The 25,174-nt window shown below is 42.1% G+C and overlaps 2 protein-coding genes across 2 annotated transcripts; both read right to left on the bottom strand.

Moving 5' to 3' along the window:
* Window positions 1-760: 760 nt before the first annotated feature.
* LOC306833684 (uncharacterized protein) lies at window positions 761-10,428 on the bottom strand. The gene is made up of 3 exons (XM_079359129.1): window positions 10,218-10,428; window positions 8,191-8,475; window positions 761-1,541 (listed from the first exon to the last, which is right to left on the bottom strand). The coding sequence occupies exons 1-3, from the start codon at window positions 10,264-10,266 to the stop codon at window positions 1,534-1,536; spliced, it is 342 nt and encodes a 113-aa protein (XP_079215255.1). The 5' UTR covers window positions 10,267-10,428; the 3' UTR covers window positions 761-1,533.
* A 1,481-nt stretch (window positions 10,429-11,909) lies between these two features.
* Window positions 11,910-25,071, bottom strand: LOC306833683 (uncharacterized protein). Its single transcript, XM_079359128.1, has 3 exons — window positions 24,822-25,071; window positions 22,802-23,086; window positions 11,910-12,691 (listed from the first exon to the last, which is right to left on the bottom strand). Exons 1-3 carry the CDS (start codon window positions 24,868-24,870, stop codon window positions 12,684-12,686), a joined length of 342 nt encoding a protein of 113 aa, XP_079215254.1. The 5' UTR covers window positions 24,871-25,071; the 3' UTR covers window positions 11,910-12,683.
* Window positions 25,072-25,174: the final 103 nt, after the last annotated feature.

The following is a 25,174-nucleotide window of genomic DNA, read 5'->3' as shown; positions in this document are numbered from 1 at the left end:
TGTGTTTCAAGTCTCAGATCCCTCACGTGTACTTTGTGTTTGTGTCCTTATCATATGAAAGGATGCTTTATTGCATGGAAACAGGGGAAGACAGGTCCTTCTGCTGAAGGGTTTACTGTCTTTTTTATGTCAAATAGGTTGCTTGATACTGAGAGATTATAAATCACATTCTTCGAGACCTCTACAAGTTTTTACATTCTTCTGTGTGCCTCCCTACAGTCCATTGTGAAGAATGGAGAACAGGCTATGGTTCTGTTTTCCTTTTTGGTTACCGGTATGAACCAGAGCGTGATGATAGCCAACCGCCATGGACGGGCCCAGCGGTCAAGCAGTGAAATCCCCGGAGAGGGCGGCAGCGAGGAGACTGAGCCGAGGAGGAGAAGGTCCAAGCAGACAGAGGAGACCAAGGAGGAAAAGAAGTGCTGTTCCAAGTGTGTCTGCAAGCCCATTGATGCCGATACAATGGACATCTATGCCAGCGCTGTTTTCCCTTTCACTTTTGCTGTGGTGAACGTGATATCTACTGGGTGGCTTACACCATGTGAAGAAAAGGCAACCTTGCTTTGAGAATGGCTGCCATCTAGAGCTGTACATAAGACACTGCTGGAGCTGTGCAGCTACAAAGCTGGCAGAAAGATGCAGCTGAAGTAAATCGTAGGCCTCAGTTAGAAATCAAAATGTAAGAAGAAAAAGTGTTAAGCCTTTGACAATGAATATCTGGTTATTAATGATTTATGGAAGTAGTAAGGAGTACACAAAATGTAAAAAGGACTTCCTTTATTTAAATACAAATACAGAAATGAAGTCACAGAACTAGGTTGCCTATTAAAAGTACACATATATATTGTGAAGTTGTAGAAGCTTTACAAAAGGACATATTGGCAAATGTTCCTGCCGAAAGTTCTGCCCTCAAGCTGACATCTTCAAAAGACGATCGCATACAGTTGCTGAACTGCCTTCGAAAAAACCTGGAGTGAAACAATGTTATTATCTCTGTTCCATGTATCCCACAACACCAAGCCGACTAGAGGATAACATGATGAGGTGTACTATGACTCTGCATGGCTCGAATCTCGTCCGCTTCCCCTGTAACTCCCCCCCCCCCCTCTCTCTCCTCTTTCCTCCATCTGTTTTCTTTCAACTGATTTTTTTTTTTTGTCGAGTTCACACACCTGGAGTGTTTTATCTCCTTCTGCTAGTTCTGCCTGTTTCCTCACCAGTAAATGAATACTTCCATTACCTGTAAGTGTCTCCTGTCTGGCTTATTATTTCATGAATGAAATAAAAGCAAATTATAATCCCCTTTGACAGATGCAACTTGTCAATGCACTCCTGAAGTCCTGAACTCCTGAAGCAAAACTATTAGCTGCTGGCAGTATCACATCAACAAGAAGGATTAAAATCCCCCTGATGGAGTCTGGACACTGGCAGTTGCGCTGAGGGGGTCGAGAGCATGGGTGGAGATCTGGATATGGATGACGGACCCCCAGGCGCTGAATGACAAGAAGACCGCGGGGTGAGGGGGGGATTCTGTCACGTTGCTGAAATGACAACAGCAAAGAGGAACAGTTTCAAATATAACAGTTATTAAAGGATGCGCTAACTGAGTTTGGTTTCACTGAAAGTGGAAAAAAACACCACAACAGTGAGCTGACAAACGATCACAAGAAAAACAAGATGGAGAAAGAGAGACATAGTGTGAGTAATGAATGAAAACAATGAAAACCTTACAGGTAATATATACCGTTTTATGAAGGTCTGGAAATAATTACACCTGTACGAGGTAGTGCTCTCCAGGTGTTGTTTTGTGAAGGGTTGTAGCTCTGCACCCAATTGGATAAACCCACTACCTTCTAGTTTGCTGAATATTCATGCCATCCTAAAGCCAATGACAGTCGTCTCTGTTGTTTCTAAAAATGTCTCAGTTATCATATTAAACCCTGATAATTCAAAAAGGGCTGTGATTGGCCCTGCCTGATCCAGGTCGACTTGAAAACTCAGCGTTTTCCTGAAGTTTTCAGGAAACTCAGGGATGTGCACAAGGACTTTTGGGAGCAGCACAAGAAAAACAGCTTTCTTTTCACAGGAATTCCTGAGCTGAGCCAGGCTCATGATGAATGTTCCTCTGCCAAGACTGTTCTGGGCTGAGAAAGTGGGAGAGCGGGAGGGGCAGAAAGAGAGAGAGTGAGAGAGAAATAGAGTTGTCTGACTTCTCCAAGTGCTTCCCTGTCACAGTCACCCCCTCACACAACATCCACACACTGATTGCAGAGGCTACTACCTTAAACTCCCACACTGTAAAAATGATCAAGGTGGCTCAACTTAGAAACTCAAGTTCAAATGCTGCCTTAAAAACACAAGCTGACTCAACTTCAAGATGAGCTTTGTTTCATCTCACAATGTTAAGTTGTAGAACTCGTTTAATTCATGATCACACTTTTTACTTGATACTCTGAGTTAAAACAACTATCACTCATAATTCATTCAAGAAAACTAGCTTTCTCTTGTCAAAGCAACACAGAATTCCACATTATTTCAACTCTCAAATTGAACTTATGCAAGTCGTTTAATTAATAATCATTTATTGCTTGAACTTGATACTTTGAGTTCAAACACCTAATTATATGTAATATGTACAGGAAAACTAGCTTTCTAGTGTCAAATCAATGCACACTATTTCTCACTCACATTTCCAAGTTAAGGTAACTTAAACCAATTCAAACTAATTGCCTTTTCGAGTTTGGTTAACTCGAGTTTTTAAGGCAGCAATTCAACTTAAGTTTTCAAACTAAGTATCATACAGTCATCATACAGTAGATGATGGCCATAAGTATTGCAAAGCTGCATGGAATATCCTTCTTGTTGTGCAGCACAATGGTCTCCTCAACCACAACTGCCACGTCCAAGATATCACATGGAACGGCCTCCCGTCCAGCACCTTCATGGCCTATCAGTAGGTCAAGTTTCATCCCCTTCACGGCTTCATCCAGAGTCTAAAGAGGCTTTACAAGTGTCATTTTCAAAATAACGTCTCACTGGCTCGTATACATTTTCCTGTGTCACTATCCCAGATGTAAACCTTAACTGTGCAAAATATTCAGACGCACAAGCCCGGTCCTACGCTCTCGCTGCTTTGATCGTTATATCCTACACATCTGTAGTGTTGCATTACTAAATACTTACGGTCTTACGTCACACATCCTGATGACATCTGATGGATCTTTGCCGGTTATGAAGTGTGGCAGAACAAGCAGAGCAGCAGTCCTCCTTCTCTCATTTGAGTCCTACAAGACAAAGAAACATGCAGTATGAGGACAATCTCATACCAAACAACAACGGCTGCATCATTTTATGCTCGTCAGCTCCTCCACTTACATCTTTCTCAAGGCAGTACAACATGTCAAGCTGCTTCTGCTTGATTAGTCAAACATTTTAAATAGAAAACACAGGGCCTGATTTACTAAACCTTTGCGCGTCTTAAAACGTGTGCAAACTTGATACCACCAGAAATAAATGTGCCATCTGATCTACGAACAGCGTGCAGTGAGGAATGAGTCTTTCATGTGAACAAAAACAACACCTATTGTCCAAATAGTACGTTTGCCTTAATGAATATGCAACGCGAGGCGTTCCTGCCTCAGCGTGCAAAATACTGGGAGGAGAAAATGCAAAGAAGTTGAGTTAGTACACGCTATGTGATTTACCAAGCCAGTGACGGTGTCTAAATTTAACACCTTTGAAAGGAACGTGCTAATCCAAGTGCCCAGTGTTACGTACAACAGGCTGCAGTTAGGAGACATAGGCTCAATAAAAGAAGGTGTAAAGATCATTTCAACTTCCATCATCTTGCGCTTTTCCTCCATGTTTTCAGGACTCAATCCTTCACCCTCACCCTTCTTTGACTTCTTCAGACGTTTTCCCTTCGCATCTCCTCCTTTTCTTTTGTTCACTACCACCTCCGAGCATCCTGCTGCACTCAACTTTTGCCGATAGTTTCCAAACTTAAATTTGAGGCTGTGAAACCACCAGTACTATCCTTTTTCGGACCCTGGCTCCTTCAGACTGGGATGTTTCTCAACAAGCCAAGCGTTGACTGGATTTGACGGCTCTTAGTAAATGAAAGTTCAATGTCTTTCCATCTGGATTTGTGATCTTTGTTGCATATGTAGCACTTATGGTGCTTTCTGTACCCTTATGTAGTGCAAGATAGACTGAAGGGATAACTGGGCCTGATCAGAAGATTCAAGATTCGTAGGAGCTTTGGGGATGCAACACCAAAGGAGGCGCACACACAAAGTTGCAGTGAAACAATGACTTTACTCTGCAAATTGTTTCAGAAGAATTATATACAAGAGCAATACAACATGCGTGCTTTGAAAAATAAAATAAAGTACCCTCAAAAACAGTAAAGTTCTTTCAATGTTCTTTAAGTCCTTCAAAGTTTTGTTTAGTCGTTCAATGTTCTTTTGAAACTGTAGTTGGGTTACGGTTACCAGTAGTTGTGGTTCGGGCTACGGCTCGCCATCCAGATCTGGAGAATCTTCGGAAATCCAATCCAGAACAAAAAACCTAACCTGGAAACAGGTCAGACAATATCTTAAACTGCGTTTGTAACACTGGTTCATTTAAATTTCCCACTCCCTCAAATGCACCGTCACATGAGGCGATCATGTGACGTGGACTCACCAATCACAAGGTACCAGTTTAGCTGCCCTGGCTTCATTCTCCTCAGGTGTGTGGGAGAGAAGCCAAGGGACAGCAGTTGCAGAAACCAGACCATTGTCACTGCGTTGGGGAGCTGGTATCTTGTGCGTGCCTTTTGATTTGACTGAACTGGCCAGGTGTCCTGCTTTAGGACCAGTTCCCCGATGGCGAGCTACGGAACACGGCCAGGAGCCTGAAAACTGTACCTGCTGTTGATGGTTTGGTAGGAGGCCCTGCAAGCCTGTTACCCCTCCCACATCCTCCAACTGAGCATTAAACTGCATCACAACCAAACCGTACTGGACTTTGCACTATTGGATCATTACTTTTCAAATCTATAACCTGTTTGTTCGAAAGCTCAGTGAATTAATTGTTTATGCAGTTAAGGACTTGGGGACCAGGCTACTGCAGTTCAGGTTGGCAGTTTAAACAACTGCACTGGAATATTGTTTAGTGTGTCCATTTTTGAATTTGTTTTGAATTTCCAACCGGTTCATGAACTGCAATATGTAAATATTTTGGGCTTTACTTTGGGATTTTTTCACTGGTGTTCAATATATTTTCACATTTAACTGCAACTGTTGTGCGTCTCTTTGTTTGCTGCACCTGCCCTCCAGCAGCCGAATCCTAGTCTTCTAATAATTTACTAGCCACATCAAATTAACTGCAGTAACAACATTGTGTAAACTCTATACATGTTACACGTTCTATATAGCTACTAGAACTATAGCTACTAGAAAAGCATTAAGAATTTCTTAAATATCTCAGTTGTACAACATTATATTTCAAAAGTTACTAAATGGAAAATAAACCATGTTTACAATAGTTTACATTCAGTAACAAAATGAGTGTTTCTAAAGTGTATAGCAAGTACACTTTGACTCCAACAATTACACTTGCAGGCTTTAAGTGTATAAAAATAAACCAAAAAACAGGCAAAGTGCGTGTGCCAGCACTTCACATTAACTCTACTCATTTTCACAATGGCTAACCACACATTAGCACTACAAGGAAAAATTAGCATGTGCTAAGTCCACAATTTTGCACAGAAAACAGCAATTTACAACTCTACACAAGTGACTTTGCATAAACCTTGCAATAGTATTTCGTATCAATTGAATTGGGACCTTGGGTAATCATTTATACCTCTTAAAAGTGCATTTTCGTAATGAAAAAGCTAGCGGAGATACCACTCGGAGGTTAGCATCCGGAGATTAGCATGCTAACTAGCTCCCATACACAATGAATAGCACTCACCATGCTACATCTCACGCGGGACACACGGTTTCCCAGCTCACATCGTTTCACAGCCTTTGGGACTCTCAATATCAATCACGTTGTATTTCCACCAAAAACTGCGACTGACACGTTAGCTTCCCCGGAGCAGTTAAAAGGTTTCTCTCATGCAGAGCACGTAGTGATCAGGAGGAGACTTGACCTTATTGGCTAATATGGATTTTAGACTACAGCGCAATTGGCTGCTCGGAGTGTCAACGAAAATACGTATCACGTATTTTGAAATGATTTCTTTTAAACAATATTTATCAATTTATATTTATGTGCTTTTTAGTCAATATTAATGCCTACTCTGACATGTGGGGATTTTAATTAGTTACATCAATATTTATATTTTAATCCCGTTTTTAAGACTGGGTTACACATAGATTCAACAATGGCCTTAATTGAACTGAGGAAAAAAGATCTTTCATGTGTGGTACTGCCATGGCATCGTCTTTTTTGACCAGTTGTAATGTTTTAAACCTAACTCCAGGTTGTTTTTTCACTGCCAAATTTCTCAGGAGATAATTCTATCCCATTTTTTTTAAATGTCAACTGGTAGAGCCTAAAAGAGAAATCAAAGTCTTGGAAGAATACTCATTTGAACAGATTCAAGCCTCTGGGTGAGACTCACAAACGGGATACAGTTCCATCTTTGAATATCTGATCTTATTTGAGTCATAAGGGGGTCTATAATTAATCTTCCCCAATGTGGGCATTTCTTTTGGTAACAGTATCCCAAAGTTTTTCAGAGTAGTCTGATCCCACTTCAACCTGAATTGTTGTCAAATTAAAGGTCATTATCTGGGTTTTTGGATAAGGGCTTATTCTATGTGTTCTTAGTCTGTCATTAACTCCTTGTTTCTCTACACCTTGATTAGTTCAAAGTTATATTTCAAGCACTTTCTTACTGTAGATTCTGGCAGATATTTCTCCAACAACTAAATGTAGTTTCTGTCTGGGATTGGTGGCGGATTGTTACACATTGAGCCATCAAAGTCAAAGAGCAGCATCTTAAAGTCATGGGATTGATCCAGTCAGGCACAGCTTTCTTTTTAATGATCATGTCATCCACTCCAACCATACAGCTTATTTATGTTTCTCAACAACAGTGTCTTCATCACCTGATACGGTTTTGGCTACACAGGCAACATCGGTGCGTAGGACACATTCTTTGATGTTTGGGTTTTAAAATGGGATTGCTTTTCATTTTTTAAAAGCATTAAATATAGTTTAGCAATTCTTCTGTCTACTGATTCTCTGACCAACATGCTGAATACATTCAAAGAGTCCTTTCTGTGGATATGAGTGGTCCCGCAGGGTGCTCCTCACCCGACTGCGACTCACCCCCTCACAGTCCCCATGTCTCCTGGCTCCGGGGCAGCACAAGTCCCTGAAGCACCTCTTGAAGTTCTCCTGGAGGAAAGCGTCGAGGATGGCCTCCAGGTGGTCTCCGGCACGTTGGCTGACAGGGCCTTAACCATGATGACGATGCGGATGGGGGTCCAGTACACCACCAAGACTCCAACCACCACCAGCACTAGGCGTGTGATCCTCTTCAGCCCATGAGCAACAGAGTGTGGCAGACATGATGGTTATGACAGGTGCTACAAAGGTGAAGACACAGATCTTCATCAGGGTGTCCCAGTAGATGTAAGCTTCAGGGAACTGTAGAGCACACTCTGTAATCCCTGTTTGAACACAGTTAGCACCAAGGATTCAGTCACTCAATAAAACTACAGTCGCCTTGCTAACAAATGCCCTTTAAGCATTGACAGTAATGCTACATTTTAATGTTTGCTGCTAGCTTATGTACTCACAACGACAATGCAAACCTGTTGATGACATCTTAGTCAACATATACTATTATGCGTCCAGTGTTAGCCGTTTTAACATGCTAACATTTAAGCTATGATGCTCTCCAGCCGATTCCTCCACTAAGAGCCATGGATGTCTGAAAGGTTAATAACCCCTAAAGTCAGATCTCTAACAGCAGTCAGATTGACACTACACACAGCTAGTCTCACATCATATACCTGGGTTAAGTGCACTTTGCTTATTGTCTACAGGCCTGTTGTCAACACACACCATCTATCAGTCTGCCCCTGAAAATGAGCAATATTTCAATTTATTTTCTCAAACTGTGTCAACCAATAATTCAGGCTATAGCTTTACCAGGGCCTTGATTGGTTGGCACACGTAGCTCACCACGCTCATCATGGTCAGGGTAAAGATGCTGGTGAACGTCTTGTAGAAATCCATGGAGATCAAAACCTTGCACGCCAAACAGCCAGGAGCCGAGCAGATAGTCAGTGCTCTGGAAAGACATGCTGTGAGTGACCAGAGCGTCAGCCACGCCCACACTGAAGATGTAGATGTTGGTGGCTGTTTTCATCTCGTTCTGTCTGTTGTGGGGGCAGACGTGAAGAGCAGGTCGCCGTTCACCTGCTGCAGCTGTCCGCTGAGCCACAGGAAACCGGACCAACAGTAAATCTGACAGAGAGAAGGAAGAAGAGCGTGGAGATGGATGTCATTGGAGAAGGATTCTTAAACATGCCTCTGCATACCAGGAGTGTACGTGTGATAACTGCACCTTGAGGAGAGAGAACCTTTCATTCTAATATTGACATCTATCTTCATTTATCCTGACTCTTGACCAGCTCTAACCACACCGTTTCTCATTCAGCTTTATCTTATCTTCCGCTTGCTTTCAGCCTCACTGTGACCTGAATGAAGTTGAACTACAGCAGCACTTGCACACAAATCAAGCATTTCACACTACAACTCCATACAGAGGATCAACTCACTCATCACAACAGCCTCCAACTACACAAACAGCCCAGAAACTCCACTCCCCTCTTTTTATCTGCTTCCAACAGGCCTGATGACTTTTCTCCAATAATATCATCCTGGAAACGCAAAGACTTACAAATTCACATCAACTGATGACAGTGCTCTGTTCATATTTTCAAAATCTTACCACATGATATAAAGAGCAGATGAAAGAAAGCCAATTGCAAGTTGATTAAGTCTTAGCTGCAGTTAAACTCATACAGCCTAATATGACAGTCTGCATGGAATATCCTTCATGTTGTGCAGAACAATGCTCTCCTCATCCACACAACTTCTTGGAGGCTGTATTCTTCACCTTTTCCTCAGCTTCTCTTGGATTGTGTTCATTTACTTAACCCTCATCATATTTCTAACATGAAATAATGTCAAATGCAGCTTTTAATCGTGTAGCATCTCTTTCACAGTGGCTCCTTATTTATCAAATTAGAAATCCTCTTGTCAGTTCACTTTTACTTGAATAATGACTCTGATTCCTCTATGCTCAATAAAATAAACTATCAATGGTAATCCTTCTGCTTGAAAACAAATGGTTTATAGTTGTTGTTTTGTTTTTTGTCAGTCTTTTGACTATGTGCTGTTCTACCAATCAGGTGTTCCGATTATACCTCAAGTCACACCTACACATTGACACACTGTTGTCAAGAAGACGATCTCAGTAATTAATGCCACCATTCACAGCATTCATAATGGGCAAGTGGTTGGTCAAATGTCTTGCCCAGGGACACAACGGACATGTTTCTGCAAGAATCAAACTTGGCTCATTCACATTATACCCATCAGCTCGACCCAATTAATAAATGATGATGTGTCCTACTAATACGATAATAACGATGATAGAGAAAACATTAATGGACGCTATCGCCAGGCTGCGATGAGTTGGGCGGGGTCTCAGCTGGTCACGTGCTCTACTAGCCGAATCCGCAGTCTAGGAGCGGCAACTTGGCCATGTGTACCTGCAGGTCGCTGCTTTACATCGACCCCCTGATGATAGCGTGCATAGGGCAAGCCCTGGAAGGGCAGGAGCTGGAATCGAACTCTCAACCTTGCGATTGAGAGACGACCTCGCTACCTGTTTCGCCACTTCCGCCCCGAAAAACATTCGATTTTTTTCGTATTTAAAGTATCCACGCCCATACAATGTTAAAAACTTGATTATTAGTAGAATTTAAATCAACGTAGCCACAGAAACAATTTACAGATCACAAAAGCGCTTAATTTTGAGCTAATACAAGCTCGACTTTCATGGACAATAACTCGTTTTACGTTTCTATGGAAACAGCGCTACATAAGGCAAGCTGGCCAGCAGTTCCATTCTAGCTAGCGTTAGTCTACAGCTAACATTAAAACAAGCAGGCAGCTTACTAGAAAGTCAAAACACTTACTTTCAATATATACGCAGGTCTTTAGACAGTCTTCGTTATCTGATCCCATTAATTATTTCCATAAGAGATTTAATGCTCCATAATTACATAACCATCCAATGAAGACTTACAGCCTGAGTGTAAAGACGCTGGTTTTGACCGCTCGGAGCCAAATGTGAGCCGAACACGGAGGTTTGCTAGCAGGTTAGCTAGCACGAAAAGTACTAATAACTTTGTCATGCCGCTGTGAATGGAACAAATTATCATTTAACACAACACACGCTAAAATATATATACATCACTTGCACTGACAGTATAAGAACTATCAAAACAACAAAAGTCCCTTTTCAGAAGAAATATAGAAATGAAATGACAGTGTCTTCAAAGTGAGGTCTGAAGTGAATGGAAGGCTGCTATTGCCACTCGTGTGGACAAGAAAAATAAAATCATTTTTCAAATGTATTTTACACATCAATCAAATAAGTGGATTATACATTTTTATATATTTTATAATATTCTTGCGGAGGCTTTGACGTAATTGAACGTTCACTGTCTCATGCACAGACATCATACAGAATGAAGGTCCTACCATTGACAAGACTGCCATCTAGTGACCACCAAATGAAATACCTCAACTGTACTAATGTACAATGCTGATCATCTTCAAAGTAATTTTAACAAGACCAGTTGTAGTTCAATAAGATTGGAGGCTGAAGTTTCTGGTTGCAGTATTGAGAAAGAATCTCTATGACAGGATAAAGTCATAGAATTGATATCAGATTGTTTTTAGCTTTTTTGGCATCATCTGATGTCTTATTCTATTTAATAATTATTGTATTGGTTACAGTGTGGATAATTTACCTGCTGTAGGTAACATAAAACATATGTCATAGATATTAAGGAAAATGCAAATTCGATCTCAAGATAATCCAGCTATGTGGTGGTGCCTCCAGCATGTGTTTCAAGTCTCAGATCCCTCACGTGTACTTTGTGTTTGTGTCCTTATCATATGAAAGGATGCTTTATTGCATGGAAACAGGGGAAGACAGGTCCTTCAGCTGAAGGGTTTACTGTCTTTTTTATGTCAAATAGGTTGCTTGATACTGAGAGATTATAAATCACATTCTTCGAGACCTCTACAAGTTTTTACATTCTTCTGTGTGCCTCCCTACAGTCCATTGTGAAGAATGGAGAACAGGCTATGGTTCTGTTTTCCTTTTTGGTTACCGGTATGAACCAGAGCGTGATGATAGCCAACCGCCATGGACGGGCCCAGCGGTCAAGCAGTGAAATCCCCGGAGAGGGCGGCAGCGAGGAGACTGAGCCGAGGAGGAGAAGGTCCAAGCAGACAGAGGAGACCAAGGAGGAAAAGAAGTGCTGTTCCAAGTGTGTCTGCAAGCCCATTGATGCCGATACAATGGACATCTATGCCAGGGCTGTTTTCACTTTCACTTTTGCTGTGGTGAACGTGATCTACTGGGTGGCTTACACCATGTGAAGAAAAGGCAACCTTGCTTTGAGAATGGCTGCCATCTAGAGCTGTACATAAGACACTGCTGGAGCTGTGCAGCTACAAAGCTGGCAGAAAGATGCAGCTGAAGTAAATCGTAGGCCTCAGTTAGAAATCAAAATGTAAGAAGAAAAAGTGTTAAGCCTTTGACAATGAATATCTGGTTATTAATGATTTATGGAAGTAGTAAGGAGTACACAAAATGTAAAAAGGACTTCCTTTATTTAAATACAAATACAGAAATGAAGTCACAGAACTAGGTTGCCTATTAAAAGTACACATATATATTGTGAAGTTGTAGAAGCTTTACAAAAGGACATATTGGCAAATGTTCCTGCCGAAAGTTCTGCCCTCAAGCTGACATCTTCAAAAGACGATCGCATACAGTTGCTGAACTGCCTTCGAAAAAACCTGGAGTGAAACAATGTTATTATCTCTGTTCCATGTATCCCACAACACCAAGCCGACTAGAGGATAACATGATGAGGTGTACTATGACTCTGCATGGCTCGAATCTCGTCCGCTTCCCCTGTAACTCCCCCCCCCTCCCTCTCTCTCCTCTTTCCTCCATCTGTTTTCTTTCAACTGATTTTTTTTTTTTGACGAGTTCACACACCTGGAGTGTTTTATCTCCTTCTGCTAGTTCTGCCTGTTTCCTCACCAGTAAATGAATACTTCCATTACCTGTAAGTGTCTCCTGTCTGGCTTATTATTTCATGAATGAAATAAAAGCAAATTATAATCCCCTTTGACAGATGCAACTTGTCAATGCACTCCTGAAGTCCTGAACTCCTGAAGCAAAACTATTAGCTGCTGGCAGTATCACATCAACAAGAAGGATTAAAATCCCCCTGATGGAGTCTGGACACTGGCAGTTGCGCTGAGGGGGTCGAGAGCATGGGTGGAGATCTGGATATGGATGACGGACCCCCAGGCGCTGAATGACAAGAAGACCGCGGGGTGAGGGGGGGATTCTGTCACGTTGCTGAAATGACAACAGCAAAGAGGAACAGTTTCAAATATAACAGTTATTAAAGGATGCGCTAACTGAGTTTGGTTTCACTGAAAGTGGAAAAAAACACCACAACAGTGAGCTGACAAACGATCACAAGAAAAACAAGACGGAGAAAGAGAGACATAGAGTGTGAATAATGAATGAAAACAATGAAAACCTTACAGGTAATATATATACCGTTTTATGAAGGTCTGGAAATAATTGCACCTGTACGAGGTAGTGCTCTCCAGGTGTTGTTTTGTGAAGGGTTGTAGCTCTGCACCCAATTGGATAAACCCACTACCTTCTAGTTTGCTGAATATTCATGCCATCCTAAAGCCAATGACAGTCGTCTTTGTTGTTTCTAAAAATGTCTCAGTTATCATATTAAACCCTGATAATTCAAAAAGGGCTGTGATTGGCCCTGCCTGATCCAGGTCGACTTGAAAACTCAGCGTTTTCCTGAAGTTTTCAGGAAACTCAGGGATGTGCACAAGGACTTTTGGGAGCAGCACAAGAAAAACAGCTTTCTTTTCACAGGAATTCCTGAGCTGAGCCAGGCTCATGATGAACGTTCCTCTGCCAAGACTGTTCTGGGCTGAGAAAGTGGGAGAGCGGGAGGGGCAGAAAGAGAGAGAGTGAGAGAGAAATAGAGTTGTCTGACTTCTCCAAGTGCTTCCCTGTCACAGTCACCCCCTCACACAACATCCACACACTGATTGCAGAGGCTACTACCTTAAACTCCCACACTGTAAAAATGATCAAGGTGGCTCAACTTAGAAACTCAAGTTCAAATGCTGCCTTAAAAACACAAGCTGACTCAACTTCAAGATGAGCTTTGTTTCATCTCACAATGTTAAGTTGTAGAACTCGTTTAATTCATGATCACACTTTTTACTTGATACTCTGAGTTAAAACAACTATCACTCATAATTCATTCAAGAAAACTAGCTTTCTCTTGTCAAAGCAACACAGAATTCCACATTATTTCAACTCTCAAATTGAACTTATGCAAGTCGTTTAATTAATAATCATTTATTGCTTGAACTTGATACTTTGAGTTCAAACACCTAATTATGATATGTAATATGTACAGGAAAACTAGCTTTCTAGTGTCAAATCAATGCACACTATTTCTCACTCACATTTCCAAGTTAAGGTAACTTAAACCAATTCAAACTAATTGCCTTTTCGAGTTTGGTTAACTCGAGTTTTTAAGGCAGCAACTTAAGTTTTCAAACTAAGTAGACTAAAGTTTTACATTTCTAGCCTTTATCTTGACTAATAACAAGTTTACAAGTTTCACAATAAACATACAACTAATTTTTTCAAAAAGATCTACTTTAACTGAAACATTATTGACAGGAATGAGAAACAGATGTTAGAGTTCGTACCTCAGGATTCGTTTTTTTAACCCGCGCACTCGGGCAGAGGCCTGTTCTGCCTTTATGTACATCATCACTCTCTGCAGAAAATCAAAAGGAATACTTCATGTCATCTGGATATGCTAGATCCATACAGTAGAAGATGGCCATAAGTATTGCAAAGCTGCATGGAATATCCTTCATGTTGTGCAGCACAATGGTCTCCTCAACCACAACTGCCACGTCCAAGATATCACATGGAACGGCCTCCCGTCCAGCACCTTCATGGCCTATCAGTAGGTCAAGTTTCATCCCCTTCACGGCTTCATCCAGAGTCTCACCACGAGCCTTGAAGTGCAGAAATAATAGTGACTGTTTTCCTTTATAATAGGCTTTACAAGTGTCATTTTCAAAATAACGTCTCACTGGCTCGTATACATTTTCCTGTGTCACTATCCCAGATGTAAACCTTAACTGTGTAAAATATTCAGACGCACAAGCCCGGTCCTACGCTCTCGCTGCTTTGATCGTTATATCCTAAATACTTATGGTCTTACGTCACACATCCTGATGACATCTGATGGATCTTTGCCGGTTATGAAGTGTGGCAGAACAAGCAGAGCAGCAGTCCTCCTTCTCTCATTTGAGTCCTACAAGACAAAGAAACATGCAGTATGAGGACAATCTCATACCAAACAACAACGGCTGCATCATTTTATGCTCGTCAGCTCCTCCACTTACATCTTTCTCAAGGCAGTACAACATGTCAAGCTGCTTCTGCTTGATTAGTCAAACATTTTAAATAGAAAACACAGGGCCTGATTTACTAAACCTTTGCGCGTCTTAAAACGTGTGCAAACTTGATACCACCAGAAATAAATGTGCCATCTGATCTACGAACAGCGTGCAGTGAGGAATGAGTCTTTCATGTGAACAAAAACAACACCTATTGTCCAAATAGTACGTTTGCCTTAATGAATATGCAACGCGAGGCGTTCCTGCCTCAGCGTGCAAAATACTGGGAGGAGAAAATGCAAAGAAGTTGAGTTAGTACACGCTATGTGATTTACCAAGCCAGTGACGGTGTCTAAATTTAACACCTTTGAAAGGAACGTGCTAATCCAAGTGCCCAGTGTTACGTACAACAGGCTACAGTTAGGAGACATAGGCTCAATAAAAGAAGGTGTAAAGATCATTTCAACTTCCATCATCTTGCGCTTTTCCTCCATGTTTTCAGGACTCAATCCTTCACCCTCACCCTTCTTTGACTTCTTCAGACGTTTAAACTGCGTTTGTAACACTGGTTCATTTAAATTTCCCACTCCCTCAAATGCACCGTCACATGAGGCGATCATGTGACGTGGACTCACCAATCACAAGGTACCAGTTTAGCTGCCCTGGCTTCATTCTCCTCAGGTGTGTGGGAGAGAAGCCAAGGGACAGCAGTTGCAGAAACCAGACCATTGTCACTGCGTTGGGGAGCTGGTATCTTGTGCGTGCCTTTTGATTTGACTGAACTGGCCAGGTGTCCTGCTTTAGGACCAGTTCCCCGATGGCGAGCTACGGAACACGGCCAGGAGCCTGAAAACTGTACCTGCTGTTGATGGTTTGGTAGGAGGCCCTGCAAGCCTGTTACCCCTCCCACATCCTCCAACTGAGCATTAAACTGCATCACAACCAAACCGTACTGGACTTTGCACTATTGGATCATTACTTTTCAAATCTATAACCTGTTTGTTCGAAAGCTCAGTGAATTAATTGTTTATGCAGTTAAGGACTTGGGGACCAGGCTACTGCAGTTCAGGTTGGCAGTTTAAACAACTGCACTGGAATATTGTTTAGTGTGTCCATTTTTGAATTTTGTTTTGAATTTCCAACCGGTTCATGAACTGCAATATGTAAATATTTTGGGCTTTACTTTGGGATTTTTTCACTGGTATTCAATATATTTTCACATTTAACTGCAACTGTTGTGTGTCTCTTTGTTTGCTGCACCTGCCCTCCAGCAGCCGAATCCTAGTCTTCTAATAATTTACTAGCCACATCAAATTAACTGCAGTAACAACATTGTGTAAACTCTATACATGTTACACGTTCTATATAGCTACTAGAACTATAGCTACTAGAAAAGCATTAAGAATTTCTTAAATATCTCAGTTGTACAACATTATATTTCAAAAGTTACTAAATGGAAAATAAACCATGTTTACAATAGTTTACATTCAGTAACAAAATGAGTGTTTCAAAGTGTATAGCAAGTACACTTTGACTCTGTGACGGCCCCTGTTTTTGCTTGGTACTGTTTTTGGTTTGTGTTTCAGTTTGTTGGTGTCATCTGGTGGTTGGAGGTAACATGCCGGCTGGTTGGTTGGAGACCAGCACCTACTGTTGATTGCAGATGAAGTACAGCTGAGTGGGAGGGCATATAAGCCAGGCTGCCAAGGCTTTCTCTCTCTCTCTCATCGGTGGACCACCAAGATCAACAACCTGCTACTTGTGTTTTGGGGTGATTGTAAAATAAATGTCACTTAAAAGCAAGTTGGCTGTGTGGTTCTCCACTGTTTGTTAGGACCTAAACGAGCGGGTCGTAACACAATGGGGGCTCGTCCAATGAGGAAACAAGTCAGTATGTTGATTGTTTAGCTGCGTTGTAGTAATCTGGAGAAGTGACATTCTGTTTTTCCTTGTGTATGTTTTAGTCATTGTTAAACTGGTTGCTTATTGGAGATTGGTTTTGTGCTCATGCAGTGTGTGGCTGTAGAAGGGTTGTGAAAATTTTTTTCGGGAGCTTGTATTTTTCCCCTGCGTAGGATGTAGCAGCAGTCCTCACAAGGAGGCTGTTGAGTTTGTTTTTTTCAGGTTTTTTTATTTTTGTATGTTGTCCGTGTGGCTTAAAGCAGTTGTCTTGGGGGTGCTATCCGTAGCATTGGCTGAAGACAATTTGTTTTCCCCTTTGCAAGCGGGCTTTAAGCACATAAGTACCCACCACCAGTACGCATACGAAGATTCTAGGGTTGAGTTATTAAGATTTGGGTAGGCAGTTCAGGTGGGGGAATGCTCCTTTTTCTCAAATCAGCCCTCTCTATGGTTGTGCATTGTGTGTTGCACCGAAGGTGATTTTCTTTAAATAGTTACAAGGGTTGAATGTTAAAAGTGTCTCTTTTGTGTACAATATGTCTACCAAACACAAAAATCCTTTGGTGGCAGAGTTTTTGGAGCGGCCTTCTCGGAGAACATTGTGTCAATTTACAAAGGCAGATTTTGTTGATTTAGCTGTGCATTTAGGTTGGAGGAAGACTGAGATTATTCCTAGGAAAGATGACTTAAGGGTCATTGTTGAGGGGTTGGCAGTTGCAGGAGGTATTTTGGAACCTGAGGAGAGTAAGGGTTCTGAAATACAGTTTCCAGGAGTGGTTGGGAAATTTTCTTTTGATCAATACATGCAGTTAGAAAGAGAAAAGGCTAACTGGGAAAGGGAAATGTTGCAGTTGAAATTGCAGTCAGAGCAGGCAAATAAAGATAAAGAGGCCGAGGTGATGTTGATTCTAGAGAGGGAAAGGTTAAAGCTTGAAGAGTTGAAGCTGGAGTTGGTAAGAGAGGGGAAAGCTAGTGAAGCTCTCCTGGGCTCTGGTTCGTTGGGACAGAGTGTTGTTGGCAATGCTGGGTTTGATGTTTCTGGTAATTTGCGCTTGTTACCAAGGTTTAATGACAAGGATCCGGACACATTCTTTTCGTTGTTTGAGAGAGTTGCAGATACAAGGAGTTGGCCCGATGCGGACAGAACCCTAATGCTGCAATGTGTATTCACAGGGAAAGCTCAGGAAGCATATGCTGCCCTCAGTTCTGGTGATTCTGTTGATTATAGTAAAGTGAAAGCTGCAGTTTTGAAAGCTTATGAATTAGTTCCTGAGGCATATAGGCAAAGATTTAGAAGCTGGAAGAAAGGTGATAGACAGACTCATGTAGAGTTTGCACGTGAAATTTCAGCTCATTTTGCACGTTGGTGCTCAGCCTCAGAGGTGGATAATTTCGATGATTTGGGTAACCTTATTATATTGGAACAATTTAAAAACTCTGTTCCACATCACATTGCGGTACACCTTAATGAGAGTAAAGTTAAGACAGCTTCAGCGGCTGCGGTGCTAGCAGATGAGTATGTGTTGACTCATGCTACTTCCCCAGACTGGCGCAGAGGTACAAAGGACTATGGGAGGTTTAGTCCAGGGAAATTTGTCGGGGCTGATCGGGGTTCATGGGCGACTGTAAGAAGTGTACCGGGTACCGATGGTAAATTTGATCCAGGAAAAGTGTGCCATTCATGTAAAAATAAAGGTCACTGGAAAGGAGTGTCCAATTTCCAGGTCAGACCAGGATTCAGCCAATTCAAGTGTGTATGTGAAATCGGTTGGTATGGTGGCTTCAATTTCAGCAGTGCGGACTCAGGGAGTGTCAGATACATCTCCTAAACTGTCATCAAAGGGGACGGATGAATTGTATACTCCTTTCATATCCAAGGGGTTTGTGTCTCTGAATGATGGCGAGAGGAAGTCTGTAAATATTTTGAGGGATTCGGGAGCATCGCAGAGTTTCATTTTGGAACACATGTTGCCGTTTTCTTCAGCCACAGACGCGTGTGAGAGGACTCCAGTTCTTGGAATTAGTTTGGTTCCACTGTTTGTACCATTGCATCGTCTTACCCTCTTTTCAGATCTAGTTAAGGGTGAGGTGGTCATGGGGGTGCGGAACTCATTGCCAATGGAGGGTGTGGATGTTATATTGGGTAATGACCTGGCAGGGGCAAGAGTGTGGAAAGACGATTCCCCTTCTCTCGTAGTGACTGCATCACCAGAGTACTCTCAAGGTCCAGATGAGTGTGCTAGACCACATCCAACTGTTTTTCCTGTTTGTCCATCTGAGGACTTTGCGGTTCAGTCAGAGCAAGTTGTTACAGGAAAACTGAGCATCTCAGCCTTTTTGAAGGACTTGGGGGATCTGCTGATGGAATTGTCAGAGGAACAATCTAAGGATGTAATTAAATTGATTAATTCTCATCTCTCTCTTTTTTCAGACACTCCGTCGCGTACCACCTTTGTGCAACATGACATAGATGTTGGTGATGTTAAAACTATTAAACAGCATTTTTATCGTGTCTCTGTAGAGGTAAGACGTAGTTCAAGTGAAGTTAAACTGAGCAGAGAGGCTGTCCAGTCAGTCAGGTCTTTGAAAGGCACACAGGGAGCCTCGATGGATACACTGCACGGGAAAGACATGGAGGAGATGGCCGGTGCAACAGCATACGGGGTTTCGCTCGCTGGAGGAGGCTTCAACGTCAACAAGTTTGTCCAGAACGACTCGGCATGTCACTACGCTATTGGTATCGGGGTCATTGCCTTCCTGGCGTGTGTCGGCTTCCTGGTGTTGGATGTTTGTGTGCCCTACAGGACCAATGCACAGGAGAGGAAGTACGCTGTCATGGCCGACCTGGGATTCTCAGGGGCGTGGACCTTCCTGTGGTTTGTGTGTTTCTGCCTGTTGACCAGTCAGTGGGGGAAAACTCATGATATCGGAGGAGTACCAGTGGATGCTACACGTGCTACAGGGGCCTTCTCTTTCTTCTCCATCGCAACATGGGGAATTCTGACCTACTTTGCACTGGGCCGTTTCCGCCAAGACGTGAATGAAGTAACTTGATTATTACGTTGACCCACAAGGGGTCTCCGTTTTTTATGGGGGGAGGTGTGACGGCCCCTGTTTTTGCTTGGTACTGTTTTTGGTTTGTGTTTCAGTTTGTTGGCGTCATCTGGTGGTTGGAGGTAACATGCCGGCTGGTTGGTTGGAGACCAGCACCTACTGTTGATTGCAGATGAAGTACAGCTGAGTGGGAGGGCATATAAGCCAGGCTGCCAAGGCTTTCTCTCTCTCTCTCATCGGTGGACCACCAAGATCAACAACCTGCTACTTGTGTTTTGGGGTGATTGTAAAATAAATGTCACTTAAAAGCAAGTTGGCTGTGTGGTTCTCCACTGTTTGTTAGGACCTAAACGAGCGGGTCGTAACAACTCCAACAATTACACTTGCAGGCTTTAAGTGTATAAAAATAAACCAAAAAACAGGCAAAGTGCGTGTGCCAGCACTTCACATTAACTCTACTCATTTTCACAATGGCTAACCACACATTAGCACTACAAGGAAAAATTCGCATGTGCTAAGTCCACAATTTTGCACAGAAAACAGCAATTTACAACTCTACACAAGTGACTTTGCATAATAGTATTTCGTATCAATTGAATTGGGACCTTGGTAATCATTTATACCTCTTAAAAGTGCATTTTCGTAATGAAAAAGCTAGCGGAGATACCACTCAGAGGTTAGCATCCGGAGATTAGCATGCTAACTAGCTCCCATACACAATGAATAGCACTCACCATGCTACATCTCACGCGGGACACACGGTTTCCCAGCTCACATCGTTTCACAGCCTTTGGGACTCTCAGTATCAATCACGTTGTATTTCCACCAAAAACTGCGACTGACACGTTAGCTTCCCCGGAGCAGTTAAAAGGTTTCTCTCATGCAGAGCACGTAGTGATCAGGAGGAGACTTGACCTTATTGGCTAATATGGATTTTAGACTACAGCGCAATTGGCTGCTCGGAGTGTCAACGAAAATACGTATCACGTATTTTGAAATGATTTCTTTTAAACAATATTTATCAATTTATATTTATGTGCTTTTTAGTCAATATTAATGCCTACTCTGACATGTGGGGATTTTAATTAGTTACATCAATATTTATATTTTAATCCCGTTTTTAAGACTGGGTTACACATAGATTCAACAATGGCCTTAATTGAACTGAGGAAAAAAGATCTTTCATGTGTGGTACTGCCATGGCATCGTCTTTTTTGACCAGTTGTAATGTTTTAAACCTAACTCCAGGTTGTTTTTTCACTGCCAAATTTCTCAGGAGATAATTCTATCCTATTAAATGTCAACTGGTAGAGCCTAAAAGAGAAATCAAAGTCTTGGAAGAATACTCATTTGAACAGATTCAAGCCTCTGGGTGAGACTCACAAACGGGATACAGTTCCATCTTTGAATATCTGATCTTATTTGAGTCATAATTAATCTTCCCCAATGTGGGCATTTCTTTTGGTAACAGTATCCCAAAGTTTTTCAGAGTAGTCTGATCCCACTTCAACCTGAATTGTTGTCAAACTAAAGGTCATTATCTGGGTTTTTGGATAAGTAAGTAAGTAAGTAAGTAAGTAAGTAAAATTTATTTATATAGCACTTTTCGCAGGCAGGGGCCACAAAGTGCTTCACAAACAGGGTTTAAAAACATCACAGGGCTTATTCTATGTGTTCTTAGTCTGTCATTAACTCCTTGTTTCTCTACACCTTGATTAGTTCAAAGTTATATTTCAAGCACTTTCTTACTGTAGATTCTGGCAGATATTTCTCCAACAACTAAATGTAGTTTCTGTCTGGGATTGGTGGCGGATTGTTACACATTGAGACATCAAAGTCAAAGAGCAGCGTCTTAAAGTCATGGGATTGATCCAGTCAGGCACAGCTTCCTTTTTAATGATCATGTCATCCACTCCAACCATACAGCTTATTTATGTTTCTCAACAACAGTGTCTTCATCACCTGATACGGTTTTGGCTACACAGGCAACATCGGTGCGTAGGACACATTCTTTGATGTTTGGGTTTTAAAATGGGATTGCTTTTCATTTTTTAAAAGCATTAAATATAGTTTAGCAATTCTTCTGTCTACTGATTCTCTGACCAACATGCTGAATACATTCAAAGAGTCCTTTCTGTGGATATGAGTGGTCCCGCAGGGTGCGACTCACCCGACTGCGACTCACCCCCTCACAGTCCCCATGTCTCCTGGCTCCGGGGCAGCACAAGTCCCTGAAGCACCTCTTGAAGTTCTCCTGGAGGAAAGCGTCGAGGATGGCCTCCAGGTGGTCTCCGGCACGTTGGCTGACAGGGCCTTAACCATGATGACGATGCGGATGGGGGTCCAGTACACCACCAAGACTCCAACCACCACCAGCACTAGGCGTGTGATCCTCTTCAGCCCATGAGCAACAGAGTGTGGCAGACATGATGGTTATGACAGGTGCTACAAAGGTGAAGACACAGATCTTCATCAGGGTGTCCCAGTAGATGTAAGCTTCAGGGAACTGTAGAGCACACTCTGTAATCCCTGTTTGAACACAGTTAGCACCAAGGATTCAGTCACTCAATAAAACTACAGTCGCCTTGCTAACAAATGCCCTTTAAGCATTGACAGTAATGCTACATTTTAATGTTTGCTGCTAGCTTATGTACTCACAACGACAATGCAAACCTGTTGATGACATCTTAGTCAACATATACTATTATGCATACAGTGTTAGCCGTTTTAACATGCTAACATTTAAGCTATGATGCTCTCCAGCCGATTCCTCCACTAAGAGCCATGGATGTCTGAAAGGTTAATAACCCCTAAAGTCAGATCTCTAACAGCAGTCAGATTGACACTACACACAGCTAGTCTCACATCATATACCTGGGTTAAGTGCACTTTGCTTATTGTCTACAGGCCTGTTGTCAACACACACCATCTATCAGTCTGCCCCTGAAAATGAGCAATATTTCAATTTATTTTCTCAAACTGTGTCAACCAATAATTCAGGCTATAGCTTTACCAGGGCCTTGATTGGTTGGCACACGTAGCTCACCACGCTCATCATGGTCAGGGTAAAGATGCTGGTGAACGTCTTGTAGAAATCCATGGAGATCAAAACCTTGCACGCCAAACAGCCAGGAGCCGAGCAGATAGTCAGTGCTCTGGAAAGACATGCTGTGAGTGACCAGAGCGTCAGCCACGCCCACACTGAAGATGTAGATGTTGGTGGCTGTTTTCATCTCGTTCTGTCTGTTGTGGGGGCAGACGTGAAGAGCAGGTCGCCGTTCACCTGCTGCAGCTGTCCGCTGAGCCACAGGAAACCGGACCAACAGTAAATCTGACAGAGAGAAGGAAGAAGAGCGTGGAGATGGATGTCATTGGAGAAGGATTCTTAAACATGCCTCTGCATACCAGGAGTGTACGTGTGATAACTGCACCTTGAGGAGAGAGAACCTTTCATTCTAATATTAACATCTATCTTCATTTATCCTGACTCTTGACCAGCTCTAACCACACCGTTTCTCATTCAGCTTTATCTTATCTTCCGCTTGCTTTCAGCCTCACTGAATGAAGTTGAACTACATCAGCACTTGCACACAAATCAAGCATTTCACACTACAACTCCATACAGAGGATCAACTCACTCATCACAACAGCCTCCAACTACACAAACAGCCCAGAAACTCCACTCCCCTCTTTTTATCTGCTTCCAACAGGCCTGATGACTTTTCTCCAATAATATCATCCTGGAAACGCAAAGACTTACAAATTCACATCAACTGATGACAGTGCTCTGTTCATATTTTCAAAATCTTACCACATGATATAAAGAGCAGATGAAAGAAAGCCAATTGCAAGTTGATTAAGTCTTAGCTGCAGTTAAACTCATGCAGCCTAATATGACAGTCTGCATGGAATATCCTTCATGTTGTGCAGAACAATGCTCTCCTCATCCACACAACTTCTTGGAGGCTGTATTCTTCACCTTTTCCTCAGCTTCTCTTGGATTGTGTTCATTTACTTAACCCTCATCTTATTTCTAACATGAAATAATGTCAAATGCAGCTTTTAATCGTGTAGCATCTCTTTCACAGTGGCTCCTTATTTATCAAATTAGAAATCCTCTTGTCAGTTCACTTTTACTTGAATAATGACTCTGATTCCTCTATGCTCAATAAAATAAACTATCAATGGTAATCCTTCTGCTTGAAAACAAATGGTTTATAGTTGTTGTTTTGTTTTTTGTCAGTCTTTTGACTATGTGCTGTTCTACCAATCAGGTGTTCCGATTATACCTCAAGTCACACCTACACATTGACACACTGTTGTCAAGAAGACGATCTCAGTAATTAATGCCACCATTCACAGCATTCATACTGGGCAAGTGGTTGGTCAAATGTCTTGCCCAGGGACACAACGGACATGTTTCTGCAAGAATCAAACTTGGCTCATTCACATTATACCCATCAGCTCGACCCAATTAATAAATGATGATATGTCCTACTAATACGATAATAACGATGATAGAGAAAACATTAATGGACGCTATCGCCAGGCTGCGATGAGTTGGGCGGGGTCTCAGCTGGTCACGTGCTCTACTAGCCGAATCCGCAGTCTAGGAGCGGCAACTTGGCCATGTGTACCTGCAGGTCGCTGCTTTACATCGACCCCCTGATGATAGCGTGCATAGGGCAAGCCCTGGAAGGGCAGGAGCTGGAATCGAACTCTCAACCTTGCGATTGAGAGACGACCTCGCTACCTGTTTCGCCACTTCCGCCCCGAAAAAAATTCGATTTTTTTCGTATTTAAAGTATCCACGCCCATACAATGTTAAAAATTTGATTATTAGTAGAATTTAAATCAACGTAGCCACAGAAACAATTTACAGATCACAAAAGCGCTTAATTTTGAGCTAATACAAGCTCGACTTTCATGGACAATAACTCGTTTTACGTTTCTATGGAAACAGCGCTACATAAGGCAAGCTGGCCAGCAGTTCCATTCTAGCTAGCGTTAGTCTACAGCTAACATTAAAACAAGCAGGCAGCTTACTAGAAAGTCAAAACACTTACTTTCAATATATACGCAGGTCTTTAGACAGTCTTCGTTATCTGATCCCATTAATTATTTCCATAAGAGATTTAATGCTCCATAATTACATAACCATCCAATGAAGACTTACAGCCTGAGTGTAAAGACGCTGGTTTTGACCGCTCGGAGCCAAATGTGAGCCGAACACGGAGGTTTGCTAGCAGGTTAGCTAGCACGAAAAGTACTAATAACTTTGTCATGCCGCTGTGAATGTAGCAAATTATCATTTAACACAACACACGCTAAAATATATATACATCACTTGCACTGACAGTATAAGAACTATCAAAACAACAAAAGTCCCTTTTCAGAAGAAATATAGAAATGAAATGAC

Source organism: Symphodus melops (assembly GCF_947650265.1).
Source record: "Symphodus melops genome assembly, chromosome: 13".
NCBI classification, from domain to species: Eukaryota; Metazoa; Chordata; class Actinopteri; order Labriformes; family Labridae; genus Symphodus; species Symphodus melops.
Note: the sequence above shows the minus strand (reverse complement) of the source record. Positions and strands in the feature narration are given on the sequence as shown.

Bases quoted from the DNA above. Each gene is read 5' to 3' on its own strand.
- LOC306833684 (XM_079359129.1), bottom strand. From the start codon at position 10,266: ATGGGATCAGATAACGAAGACTGTCTAAAGACCTGCGTATATATTGAA. The intron at 8,476-10,217 runs GTAAGTGTTTTG...TCTCTCTGTCAG, and splicing joins GACCTGCGTATATATTGAAA to ATTTACTGTTGGTCCGGTTT.
- LOC306833683 (XM_079359128.1), bottom strand. From the start codon at position 24,870: ATGGGATCAGATAACGAAGACTGTCTAAAGACCTGCGTATATATTGAA. The intron at 23,087-24,821 runs GTAAGTGTTTTG...TCTCTCTGTCAG, and splicing joins GACCTGCGTATATATTGAAA to ATTTACTGTTGGTCCGGTTT.